This window comes from Aquarana catesbeiana, linkage group LG07 (genome assembly GCF_042186555.1).
Source record: "Aquarana catesbeiana isolate 2022-GZ linkage group LG07, ASM4218655v1, whole genome shotgun sequence".
NCBI classification, from domain to species: Eukaryota; Metazoa; Chordata; class Amphibia; order Anura; family Ranidae; genus Aquarana; species Aquarana catesbeiana.
In genome coordinates this window covers 71,486,234-71,499,156 of record NC_133330.1, presented here as the reverse complement: position 1 = coordinate 71,499,156, position 12,923 = coordinate 71,486,234, and the positions used below count along the sequence as shown (strand labels likewise).

Sequence of the window (12,923 nt, the reverse complement as noted above, 5' to 3'; positions counted from 1 at the left end):
AGGGGTTAAGTGTGTCCTAGGGAGTGATTCTAACTGTGGGGGGGGGGGGTGGGCTACAACACACATGACAGCGAAAACTGCTACCGTTGACAGGGAGCAGCAGATCTCTGTCATGTCACAAGGCGGAACGGGTAAATGCCTTGTTTACATAGGCATCTCCCCGTTCTGCGGCTCCGTGACACAATTGCCGGGAGACCGGCGAACATTGAGTCCGCGGGTTCCGCGGGCATGGTCCCACTGTGCGTGACGCACCCGCTATCCCCGCTAATTAAAGAGGACGTACAGGTACGCCCATTTGCCCACCGCTGCCATTGTGCCGACGTATATTGGCGTGCAGCGATCGACAAGTGGTTAAATGATAGAGACAGAATATCAACCAAAAATCCAGAAAAGACACACAATACAAATGTTATAGATTGAGTTGCGGTTCAGTGAGTAAAATAAGTTTTTGATCCCCAAGCAAAACATGACTTAGTACTTGGTGGAGAAATCCTTGTTGGCAAGCACAGAGGTAAGAGTGTCTTGTAGTTGGTTACCAGGTTTGCTCACATCTCAGGAGGGATTTTGGTCCACTCTTCTTTACAGATCTTCTCTAAATCCTTAAGATTTCTTGACTGTAGGGATGGTGTTCTTAGGGTCATAGTCAGCATTTTTCTTCCTCCAAACACGGTAAGTCCTCCTCTAGAAGGCACATGTACAGTCATGCCAATGAACATCTAAATGATTCAGAGAAGGATTGGGAGAATGTGCTGTGATCAGATGAGAGCAAAATTGAGCTCTTTGGCATTAAATTCGACTCGGTCAAGGAGTGGCCTAGTCAATCTCCAGACCTTAATCCCGTAGAAAATTTTTGGAGGGAACTGAAACTTCGAGTTGCCAAGAGACAGCCAAGAAACCTTAAGGATTTAGAGGATCTGTAAGAAAGAGTGGACCAAAATCCCTCCTTAGATGTGTGCAAACCTGGTCACCAACTGCAAGAAACGTCTTACCTCTGTGCTTTCCAACAAGGGTTTCTCCACCAAGTACGAAAGTGCCTTGAAATTTTCCACCTTTTGTCATGTTACAACCAAAAATGTAAATGCATTTTATTGGGATTTTATGTGATAAATCAACACAAAGTGGCACATGATTGTGAAGTGGAAGGAAAATGATAAATGGTTTTCAACATTTTTTACAAATAAATATCTAAAAAAAGTGTGTCATTTGTATTCAGCCCATCCCTCATATTTCCCTCAGATGAATAGGCTGTGGAAATCACTAATGCCCTGTACACACGATCCGAAAATTGTATGAAAAATTCCGCATGCGAATCGAACATACGATAATCGGATCGTTAGTACAGAGCTTTCGAGAGCCGACCAGAACAGTTCATCCGATATTATTCTATCGGACATGCGTGGAAATTTTTTCCGTATGATGCCAGATCGTACAATTTTCGTTTATTTAGTACAGCTATCGTTTGAAAATGCAATACAAATGCATTATAACACATGACATCACTTCTGAATTTTTATTCTGTCGTACGGAAATTTTCGTGACTTTAGTAAACTCATCAGATTCGAGGTGAGATTAGCATGCAAAAAAAAAAAACAGACGATCATTCGTCCAAAAATTGGATCGTGTGTACGGGGCATTAGGCAGTGAAACTGATCAAATCACCTGCGCAAAATAATAGATGGCCTGAAAACATGACCTGTTATGCCACGTACACACGACTGGACTTTACGGCATACTTTGCCCGACGGACTTGTCGACAGACTTTACGACGGACTTTCCGAATGAACAGACTTGCCTACACACGATCAACCAAAGTCCGACGGATTCGTACGTGATGACGTACGACCGGACTAAAACAAGGAAGTTCATAGCCAGTAGTCAATAGCTGCCCTAGCCTCGGTTTTTGTCCGTCGGACTAGCATACAGACGAGCGGATTTTTCAACCGGACTCGAGTCCGCCGGATAGATTTGAAACATGATCACAACACAAAAAGGTGCATGCCTGACGAAGGGGTCCTGCGTGACTCCGAAACGTTGCACCTTTTTGTGTTGTGATCATGCAATAAACTAAACCGTTTGGACGCCACCTCGTGCTGATCCTTGGTGTGCTGGCAAGTATCTACATTGTGACTTGAACCAGTATCCAGCACCCAAACCTTTAGAGCTTATACCAGGAACTTGTGCAATGGGAATATGAAACATCACGCCATAATGTCGCAGTCACGATAAAAGTCACAGATGGCCGCCATTACTAATAAAAAAAAAAAAAAATTATAATAAAAATGCCATAAAACTGTCCCCTATTTTTTAGACGCTATCACTTTTGCGCAAACCAATCAATATACACTTATTGCGATTTTTTTACCAAAAATATGTAGAAGAATACATATCGGCCTAAACTGAGGAAAAAAATAATTTTTATATATATTTTTGGGGGATATTTATTATAGCAAAAAGTAAAAAATATTGCTTTTTTTTTTTCAAATTTGTCACTCTTTTTTGTTCATAGCGCAAAAAATAAAAACTGCAGAGGTGATCAAATACCACCAAAAGAAAGCTCTATTTATGGGGAAAAAAGGACATCAATTTTGTTTGGGTGCAACGCGGCACAACTGCGCAATTGTCAGTTAAAGCGACGCAGTGCCGAATCGCAAAAAGTGCTCTGGTCAGGAAGGGGGTAAAATCTTCCGGGGCTGAAGCGGTTAAAGATAAACTGTAGGCAACAGTTCTGGGACAAGGTCCTTTGACATACAAGGCGAAAAAGCCAAAGTGTGCCCCCTACCCTTTCCATAAGCTGTGAACTACTTCTGTGACATCGGTTGCAGGTCCTGCCCCTTTCATACCCCCTCCTGTAGAAACACCCAATTCACCTGCCTTTTCTGCCTAGGCAGCAACTAAGTCCTGCCAGCCAAATTGACCTAACAAAGCTTGAAAAACAACCAGCTTTATGGTTCCAGGTGCCAACGCCTTCTGTAATTCTCAGACAGGGCGGCGTGCACATTCATGAGACAGACTGATGTCCTCCACTATGAAATGCCTTCTGTATATGCTTGCAAGTAGAGATAGTACTATAGTAGTAGTATATAAAACTATTCAGCCCTGTGGTAAGGTCTCCAGGATAGCATGACCTTTACAGGTCATTTCTTAGACCTAAATCATATAAATGTGTGTACTGTAGATACAGTGTGTGTATATATATATATATATATATATATATATATATATATATATATATATATATATATTATATTACCAAAAGTATTGGGACACCTGCCTTTACACACACATGAACTTTAATGGTATCCCAGTCTTGAGCCTCGTACACACGGTACAATTGTTGACAGACTATTGTCCTAAAATCTTACCGTTAGTACGCTCCTTTTGACAACTGTTGTCCACCTTTCGGCCAACAAATGTTGGATGACAGGCTAGTAAATTTTTCGTCGGACAACGGTTTGACGTCAGATTTTCGTATAGTCAGTACACAAATCCGTCACACAAAAGTCGAAAGTACAAACACGCATGATCGGATTCAATGCTCACCAAACACGAAATTAGCAGAAGGGGCCCAAAGGGTGGCGATCAAGAGCTGAAATTCCTCCTAGTACGTCACTACGTTCGTGTTTGTGGCACAACAATTTGTGTACCGTTAGTGTGCAAGACAAGATCCTGGCACACGCCCTTAAGACAAAAATCAGACGCTCGATTGGCCAACAATTGTACCGTGTGTACGAGGCTTTAGTCCGTAGGGTTCAATATTGAGTTGGTCCACCCTCTGCAGCTATAACAGCTTCAATTCTTCTGGGAAGGCCGTCCACAAGGTTTAGGAGTGTGTCTATGGGAATGTTTGACCATTCTTCCAGAAGCGCATTTTGAAGGTCAGGCACTGATGTTGGACAAGAAGGCCTGGCTCGCAGTTTCCGATCTAATTCATCCCAAAGGTGTTCTATAAGGTTTAGGTCAGAACTCTGTGCAGGCCAGTCAAGTTCCTCCACCCCAAACTCGCTCATCCATGTCTTTATGGACCTTGCTTTGTGCACTGGTCCAAATCATTTGGTGGAGGGGGGATTATGGTGTGGGGTGGTTTTTCAGTGGTTGGGCTTGGCCCCTTAGTTCCAGTGAAGGGAACTCTAAGGTGTCAGCATGCCAAGACATTTTGGACAATTTCATGCTCCCAACTTTATGGGAACAGTTGGGGATGGCTCCTTCCTGTTCCAACATGGCTGTGCACCAGTGAACAAAGCAAGGTCCATAAAGACATGGATGAGCGAGTCTGGGGTGGAGGAACTTGACAGGCCTGAACTAAGGGACCAAGCCCAACCTCTGAAGAACAACCCCACACCATAATCCCCCCTCCACAAAATGATTTGGACCAGTGCACAAAGCAAGGTCCATAAAGACATGGATAAGCAAGATTGGGATGAAGGAAATTGAGTCCTGACCTCAACCTGATAGAACACATTTGCGATGAATTAGAGCGGAGAATGCTCGTCCAACATCAGTCGCGCAGATGTCACCCAAGTCGCACCTGAAGCCACACTGACCTACGGCTTTGAAATGATGCAATTTCAAGTCGCACAAGTTCAAAGTCAGATTCGGTGTAAATTGGGGCTAAAACAGATAGTGTTGCACCCCTCAATGACCCTTTTTCTTTGTTAACCCAACAGTCAACATGAAATACATTTTTTAAATTCTACATAAGGTCCAGTTCACATCTACTGTATGTGGCTCTCCATTCCGTGGGCACAGCAGTCCATTCATTTGAACGGGCAAGTGTGCCGGAGTTTTCTGCAGTAAAAAGGTCCCCTGAATGTGCACCTATGCGTGTTAATTTAGGGTCCTTTCACACTGGGGCGGTTTGCAGGCGCTATTGCACTAATAATAGCGCCTGCAAACCGACCCGAAAGTGCCGCTACTTTCATTCCAGTGTGAAAGCCCCGAGGGCTTTCACACTGGAGCGATGCGCTGGCAGGACGGTAAAAAAAGTCCTTCTAGCAGCATCTTCGGAGCGGTGAAGGAGCGGAGTGTATACCGCTCCTGCCCATTGAAATCAATGGGACGGCGCGGCTATACCGCCGGCAAAGCGCCTCTGCAGAGGCGCTTTGCGGTGGTTTTTAACCATTTCTCGGCCGCTAGCGGGGGGGTAAGACCGCCCCCGCTAGCGGCTGCATACCGTCGGTAAAGCGCCGCTTACAATAGCGGCGCTTTACCGCCGCCGCTGCCGCCCGCCCCAGTGTGAAAGGGCCCTTATTCTAGTGGCTGAAAGACATGATTATTCTAGCCAACAGAATGCGTTTATGCTCAAATACTTCCAAATGCCAAAAGCGCTTCTAAACACAAATGAAAAACATGCGACTGAAGGCAGCAAAAATGCCTCTAAACGTCATACACCTGTGCGCGTGAGACCTAAAGTGTAACTAAAGGTAAGACTTTGTTTTAGTTTTGGACAGAGTGGAGAGGGATTAGGACCTCTGTCAGGTTTTTATTGCGGTCTGTGCCCCTGGTTATGGAGATTCACCATCTCTAAAGTGAAAATAAATCCCAAATTTTGGGTTGTCACCAGAAAAATAATAGAGGGGAAATCTTCCAATGAGGACACTAGTTCTGGTGACCTTCGTGACACCTAAATATTCCCTCACGTTTTGGCAACGGGACAGGAATTGAAAGGAAAATCTTCCCAATGAGACAGAGATGGCAAAAAAAAAAGAAACAGACAGGGGTTATAGCCCTCCCTTAAAGTTTTGCCTTGAGAGCCAGTTCACACCAGAACACTGTGTGGGAAACCCACGTTTCGTGGTTACAAGTTCAAAACGCACTACACTTGCAAACATGGGTGTCAGTGTTAACTTAGGCCCCTTTGACACTGGGGCGGTGTCGGCGGTAAAACGCCGCTATTGTTAGCGGCACTTTACCGTCGGTATTCGGGCCGCTAGCGGGGGGCGGTTTTACCCCCCCGCTAGCGGCCGAGAAAGGGTTAAAAACCACCGCAAAGCACTTTGCCGGCGGTATTGCCGCGGTGTCCCATTGATTTCAATGGTATACACCACTCCTTCACCGCTCCGAAGATGCTGCTAGCAGGACTTTTTTTACCGTCCTGCTAGCACACCGCTCCAGTGTGAAAGCCCTTGGGGCTTTCACATTGGAGACAAAGCAGCAGCACTTTCAGGTCAGTTTGCAGGCGCTATTTTTAGTGCAATAGAGCCTGCAAACCACCCCAGTGTGAAAGGGGCCTTAATGACACCCCAACTTTAGGTTGCAAACGCAACATCAGATCGCATGTTACAGTAGTACCATGCAATCCACTTTCTGCCCATTGAAATGAATGGGCTGTAATCGCACTGCACCTGGATCGCATGTGAATCACACAGGATTGCACATCGCATTTCTGCACGATTCATGGTGTGACCTTGTGTAGCGGGAACGAGCGTTCCTACTTGCAGTTTTTAAAGTGCGATTTACAAGAGGAAAAGGGCGTCGCACATATGGCAGCCCATTCACTTCAATGGGTTGCCCTATGCGTGTTTATTGCCCCAAAGAAGCTCTTGTGCCTTTTTGGCCAACAAGCTTAGTGCCATTTTTAACCACGCATTTTGCCAGGACTGCAATGCAATTCTGATGTGTGACAATTTGGAATCACTGAAAAATCTGCCAGCAATTTCAAATCACCTTATGTGAATGGGGCATTTGGCCAGCTTTACATCCATGCGGTGAGTTAATGTGCAGTAAAACGCACATTTTACCATACACTACCACAACACCTACAGCTCTATGCAGTGCGTTGTGGTGCCAATTATTCCTAATAGCATTCCACCACACAAATTCAATATGACATGTACTATACATTGCGTCAGAATTTACCTGCAGATCCATATTATCTGGATTGGTGGGGAATAGCAGATTGAATAGCTGCGCACTGTTGTAATCGTGTATACAGCAGCGCTATTGTGAACACGAGTACGGTGTATGCAAAAAAACAAAAAATGAAAATGTTCTACATTTTGCATATGCCCATATGCTGGACTTGTGTTTATAACAGCACTTCTGTATATAGAAAACAGCAGCGTACAGCCATTCATGCCTGGATGGAGGAAATACGCCGCCATTTATGCTGAACACACCCAGTCGGCATTTGTGCAAGAGCCCCTAAATCTGAAGAATGAAGAATGTTCTTTTTTTTTTTGTGTGTTTCCAATGCATTTTTAAATGAATAATAATTGTCATAGCTAAAATAATATATAGCAACTGGAGACGGTTTTATGATACTGTCCATAAATACTGAAAACTGGGAACAAAAACAAAAGACCAGGGCCATTTCCAGGAATAGTAACTGAAATCCAAAGTGATTTCTGGGAATAAAACCAGAAAACCAAGTACATTTCCACCATAGGTGTGCGCACAGGGTGTGCCTAATCACCCCGTACACTACTGAACCCCCCTGCTTCCTGGCAACCCCTGTCTCCCCCCTACAGTGCTGCCAGCTTCCCTCTCTCCCCCCGGCTGCTGCGGGGGTTGTGTCAGGATTGAGAGTGGGGGGAAGGGGCCAGTAAATATTAATTTACCGGCCCTTTCCTTTTATGAATGAACACAGTGAGTGATCTGTACCAATCCCTCCTGTGTTCATTCTTAACGGCAGCATAGTAAACTATGCCGCTGAGCACAGAGCAATTCCCATTCCTTCACTGTCTAGTGCAGCTGAGCCTGCAGAGAAAGGGACTGGGGAAAGAGAGACCTCAGGGGTCTGTTTAGACCAGGGATCTCCAAACTACAGCCCTCCAGCTGTTGTGGAACTACACGTCCCATTAGGCATTGTAAAAGTCTGACATTCACAGACATGACTAGGAATGATGGGAATTGTAGTTCCTGAACAACTGGAGGGCCATAGTTTGAAGACCTCTGGTTTAGACCCTTGATATTCCACCAAAACCCACCAATGGGGCTCCTAAGAAAATTGTAAACAAATAATAAAAAATAATAATGTAAAAAATAATTAAAAAAACAAATTTGAAAAAAAAATAATAAAAAAACTACTGACACCAATATCTGCTCTACTGACACTGTCCACTGCTCTGCTGATATACACACACGTATGTTATTGATCTGTGATGCACTCTAATGCCATAGGCTGTGCACACCAATGATTTCACACACTGAAAACCAGGGGCATTTCTAGGAATAAAAACTGGAAATCAGGGGAATTTTCAGGAACAAAAACATCTGCAGATAGTATATAAAACGAAGGACTGTCCTGGAAAATCAGAAATAGCTGACAACATCTGTACGTCATATTATACGGCATGAAATGAGTTAATACAGGAATCTGATTTCATCTGCAGTGCTTCATCCTCCAATCTTTTCCTCTTCATCTGTGCAGCTTTCCACTACTAGAAGAGGCAGAGTCATATTTATTATATATGCAGCTGGAAATATAGGTTTATTGACCTTAAATACAATACCTAATACCCAAAACCAGCTTTTTTTCAAACTTTTTACCCCTCAGGAATCTTTGAAATAATTTTCAGGTCCACAGGGTAGTCCCTAGTAAAAAGCGCCATACCTTTAACTCATAGTACATTAGTGTGATCAATAAGTTCACAAAAAAAAAGTAAGTAATGTGGTGTAGCACATTTGATACCCAGTGCAGATAATTTAGTTACCAATCCCCTATAAACATTTTCAGAAATACTCTTCGGGAAAATAAATAACCAAAGAAAGGTAGAGCAGGCAATGATAACTGTGGTGTCCTCTAACATTAGTGGAGAAGTGTTTGATGTGAAATTTGAAAAGTTCAACAAGTGACACGTTGAAGGTTCTGCACAGAGATGCCTGAGGACTATGCAATGTCAGACCTCTTCTATCAGCTGCAGCATTGTACATGATGTTCCTGGGAAAGCTGGGAGGGCACTTGTTTGTGAAAGCGAAAATGGCATTGTGGGCCGCCCTCCATGTCCTGACCCCTCACCTCCCTCCATGTCCTGACCCCTCACCATGTCCTGACCCCTCACCTCCCTCCATGTCCTGACCCCTCACCTCCCTCCATGTCCTGACCCCTCACCATGTCCTGACCCCTCACCTCCCTTATGTCCTGACCCCTCACCTCCCTTATGTCCTGACCCCTCACCATGTCCTGACCCCTCACCTCCCTCCATGTCCTGACCCCTCACCTCCCTTATGTCCTGACCCCTCACCATGTCCTGACCCCTCACCTCCATCCATGTCCTGACCCCTCACCTCCCTCCATGTCCTGACCCCTCACCTCCCTCCATGTCCTGACCCCTCACCTCCCTTATGTCCTGACCCCTCACCTCCCTTATGTCCTGACCCCTCACCTCCCTCCATGTCCTGACCCCTCACCTCCCTTATGTCCTAACCCCTCACCTCCCTCCATGTCCTGACCCCTCACCTCCCTCCATGTCCTGACCCCTCACCTCCCTTATGTCCTGACCCCTCACCTCCCTCCATGTCCTAACCCCTCACCTCCCTCCATGTCCTGACCCCTCACCTCCCTCCATGTCCTGACCCCTCACCTCCCTTATGTCCTGACCCCTCACCTCCCTCCATGTCCTGACCCCTCACCTCCCTCCATGTCCTGACCCCTCACCACGTCCTGACCCCTCACCTCCCTCCATGTCCTGACCCCTCACCATGTCCTGACCCCTCACCTCCCTCCATGTCCTGACCCCTCACCACGTCCTGACCCCTCACCTCCCTCCATGTCCTGACCCCTCACCTCCCTCCATGTCCTGACCCCTCACCATGTCCTGACCCCTCACCTCCCTCCATGTCCTGACCCCTCACCTCCCTCCATGTCCTGACCCCTCACCTCCCTCCATGTCCTGACCCCTCACCATGTCCTGACCCCTCACCTCCCTCCATGTCCTGACCCCTCACCTCCCTCCATGTCCTGACCCCTCACCTCCCTCCAAGTCCTGACCCCTCACCATGTCCTGACCCCTCACCTCCCTCCATGTCCTGACCCCTCACCATGTCCTGACCCCTCACCTCCCTCCATGTCCTGACCCCTCACCATGTCCTGACCCCTCACCTCCCTCCATGTCCTGACCCCTCACCTCCATCCATGTCCTGACCCCTCACCTCCCTCCATGTCCTGACCCCTCACCTCCCTCCATGTCCTGACCCCTCACCTCCCTTCATGTCCTGACCCCTCACCCCCCTCCATGTCCTGACCCCTCACCTCCCTCCATGTCCTGACCCCTCACCATGTCCTGACCCCTCACCTCCCTCCATGTCCTGACCCCTCACCTCCCTCCATGTCCTGACCCCTCACCTCCCTCCATGTCCTGACCCCTCACCTCCTCCATTCTCCATGTCCTGACCCCTCACCTCCTCCATTCTCCATGTCCTGACCCCTCACCTCCCTCCATGTCCTGACCCCTCACCTCCCTCCAGTCAGGGTCAGTGATGCCATTTTCCTCTCCACAGTGAAGTGTCCTCCCATCCTGTACAGGAATATAATGTACAATGCTAAAGCTTATAGAAGAGAAGAGGAGTGACAGAGGTGAGCACACACAGGACACTCTGACATCTGACAGTCCTCAGCCATCTCTATGTAGAACCTTCAACGTGTCACTTGTTGCACCCAGAAGATTGCATGGACCTCCTTCCCCGTCCACTCATATCATTGCTCTACATTCTCATATACTCACACGCTCGGTATCTGGGAAGCATGGTTCATTGCTGGAACTATGAGCTCATTCTGTACACAGAGGGAAAGTTCGATCCCAACCAGGAAAGAAAGTGAAACTGGATCCTGCCGGGGCCACTAGGTGTGTAAGAACAGCGGCTTCCAGCAGGGGGCGCTTAGGATGGATCGCTGTTGGCATGCTTGGAATGCTGAGCTTCCTGTCACACTGTACCACAGCACACCACGTGACCGGAGCGCTGCTCACCATAGGCCCGGTGTTTTCACTGGCATCGTGTAAACGTTGTCATGGCAACATTTTTCATAGGCGGCAATGAGGTTTATTTACTAAAGCTGGGGGAGTGCAAAACAAGGCTCAATTCTGCACAGAAACCAATCAGTCTCCAGGTTTTAGTGCCAAAGTTTAATTGAACAAGCTGAGGTTAGAAGTGAGTCTGATTTTGCACTCTTCAGCTTTAGTAAATAAACCCCAATGTCAACCGCAGAGAGTTCTTAGTATTCTGTCCCCTCACATTGTGGTGGTGCTGGGCAGCCCGGAGCTTTATACACCAAGAGTCAGAGTTTTATTTGTAAAATGTAACTTTATGCGCTTTACATTCTTTATTATCGCTGAAAAATGACATCCGAACCCCAAAACACTGTCGGGGAATTCATGAGGGATGTCACGGACAAGTACTGTGTTTCCCCGAAAATAGGACCGGGTCTTATATTAATTCTGGCTACAAAAAACACACTAGGGCTTATTTTCAGGGGATGTCTTATTTATTTACGGTATGTACAAAAAGTTCCTCCTCTGTCAACTCAGGAGTCAGCACTGTGAAATTCTGTAATCCCAAAAATAAACCCTACTTAACCACTTTCTTACTGGGCACTTAAACCCCCCTCCTGCCCAGACCAATTTTCAGCTTTCAGCGCTGACGCACTTTGAATGACAATTGCGTGGTCATACAACACTGTACCCAAATGACAATTTTATAATTTTTTTCACACAAATAGAGCTTTGTTTTGGTGGTATTTAATCACAGCTGGGATTTTTATTTTTTGCTAAATAAACAAAAAAAATTGAAAATTTTGAAAAAAAAAATCATGTTTCATAGTTTGTTATAAAATTTTGCAACTAGGTTATTTTTCTCCTTCATTGATATGCTCTGATGAGGCGGCACTGGTGGGCACTGATAGGCTGCACTGATGAGCACTGATAGGCACAGATAAGATGGCACTGATGGGGACAGATAAGGGTGGCACTGATGGGCACTGATAGGTACCACTGATAGATGGCACTGATGGGCACTGATAGGTGGCACTGATGGGTACTCATAGGTGACACTGATAGACACTGATAGGTGGCACTGATGTGCAGCGCTGTTGATGAGGCACTGATTGTGGGCTCTGATAGGTGACACTGTGGGCACTGATAGGTGGCACCACTGTGGGCACTGGTAGGCAGCACTGTTGTGTACTGTTGGTGGCACTGGCAGGTGTCACAGGTGGGCACTGAGGAGCTGGCGGCAGCTCTCCATGATCGGGACCGATGTCCCTCTCACTGTCAGCGTGAGGAGAAAGATAGCCGATTACCAGCTCTGTTTACATCACATGATCAGCTGTCATTGGCTGACAGCTGATCACATGGTAAGGGGTCGGGATCGACCCCTTACTCCGATCTGTGATCCAGCTAATCTCATAGACTCGCTGATCACAGAGCACGCCCCGCGCGCCCAACAAGAGCCGTGCAGGTCACTCGAGCACGGGAGGACGTCAATAGACGTACTCCCGGCAAAGCAGGTCCGCGCTGTAGCCATCATGAACAGGTTAAAGACCTTGTAAAATCATGTAATCCGTTCTGTAAAAAAATTCTATAATGTGCAGTGTGTTTCCTTGTGTAACTTTATTGTGGAAAATACCTTATTTACAGCGCCGCTGGGCGCTCATGTGACCCGCCAGAGCTCTTCTTCCCCGCTCCCAGCGATGCAGAGGGAGGGGCCCCTGACGTCAGCCGGCAGGAAAGGAGAAAACCTCCAGTGGGTCACATGAGCGCCCAGCGGCGCTGTAAATAAGGTATTTTCCACAATAACGTTACACAAGTAGACACACTGCACATTATATAATCTTTTTACAGAACAGATTACATGATTTTACAAGGACTTTAACTAGGGCTTATTTTCGAGGTAGGGCTTAATTTCAGGGGAAAAGGGTATATGAATCTGTGGGTGTCTGTGGACAGAAGGATCAAGCCAGCCCAGCAGTGCCCATCAGGCCAGGACAGTAG

At 46.6% G+C, this 12,923-nt stretch overlaps 1 protein-coding gene across 1 annotated transcript in view; it reads right to left on the bottom strand.

Moving 5' to 3' along the window:
- Nucleotides 1-10,809, bottom strand: part of CARD19 (caspase recruitment domain family member 19) — a 64,436-nt gene extending 53,627 nt beyond the window's left edge. Inside the window, exon 1 of the mRNA XM_073592320.1 lies at nt 10,662-10,809. Coding sequence (XP_073448421.1) covers nt 10,662-10,683 — 22 coding nt within the window. The 5' untranslated portion in view covers nt 10,684-10,809. The remainder of the gene's footprint in view (nt 1-10,661) is intronic.
- Between the last annotated feature and the right edge of the window lie 2,114 nt (nt 10,810-12,923).